The sequence below is a fragment of the Nestor notabilis genome, unplaced genomic scaffold (genome assembly GCF_000696875.1).
Source record: "Nestor notabilis isolate BGI_N333 unplaced genomic scaffold, ASM69687v1 scaffold8564, whole genome shotgun sequence".
Taxonomy (NCBI): Eukaryota; Metazoa; Chordata; class Aves; order Psittaciformes; family Psittacidae; genus Nestor; species Nestor notabilis.
In genome coordinates, this window is record NW_009925119.1 from 1 (window position 1) to 610 (window position 610).

The 610-nt window shown below is 61.8% G+C and overlaps 1 protein-coding gene across 1 annotated transcript in view; it reads right to left on the reverse strand.

Moving 5' to 3' along the window:
• Window positions 1–272: 272 nt before the first annotated feature.
• PSMC4 (proteasome (prosome, macropain) 26S subunit, ATPase, 4) overlaps window positions 273–610 on the reverse strand; it is a gene marked incomplete at its 3' end in the record, with an annotated part of 3,058 nt that continues 2,720 nt past the window's right edge. Inside the window, exon 5 of the mRNA XM_010012902.1 lies at window positions 273–505. Within this exon, the coding sequence (XP_010011204.1) occupies window positions 273–505 (233 nt within the window). The remainder of the gene's footprint in view (window positions 506–610) is intronic.

Sequence of the window (610 nt, forward strand, 5' to 3'; positions counted from 1 at the left end):
CTCTTCAGGTGGTGCCTGACTGACACCAAAGCCCTCAAGGACCATCAGTGGGTCCCTGAACCCCATCAGCAGGTTCTCTATGGGGTTCTTCACCCCCAAGCACCCCATAGAGCTCCCCAAACCCCACCACTGGGTTCCCAAGGGGGTCCTTCACCCCCAACCCCATCCCGAATGCCCATCAAGGTGTCTCCAAGCTCCACCACTGGCTTCTCAATGGGGTTCTTCACCCCAAACCCATCTCAACGCCCCCCAGCGAGCTCCTCAAACCCCACCGCTGGGTTCTCCATGGGGTTCTTCACCCCCCAAACGCCAACCCAAGGCCCCCCCAGGCCCCCACCGCCGGTCTGGGCGTCGAAGCGCTTGGTGGCGATGGCGTCGATCTCGTCGATGAAGATGATGGCCGGAGCGTTCTCCTTGGCCAGGCGGAAGACGTCCCGCACCATGCGCGGCCCCTCGCCCAGGTACTTCTGCACGAACTCCGAGCCCACCACCCGGATGAAGGCGGCTGCGGGGGGACATCCATAGGACCTCATGGAGAGCCATGGAGACCATAGGACCTCATGGAGAGCCATGGAGATCATAGGGCTTCATGGAGACCATAGAACCTCAT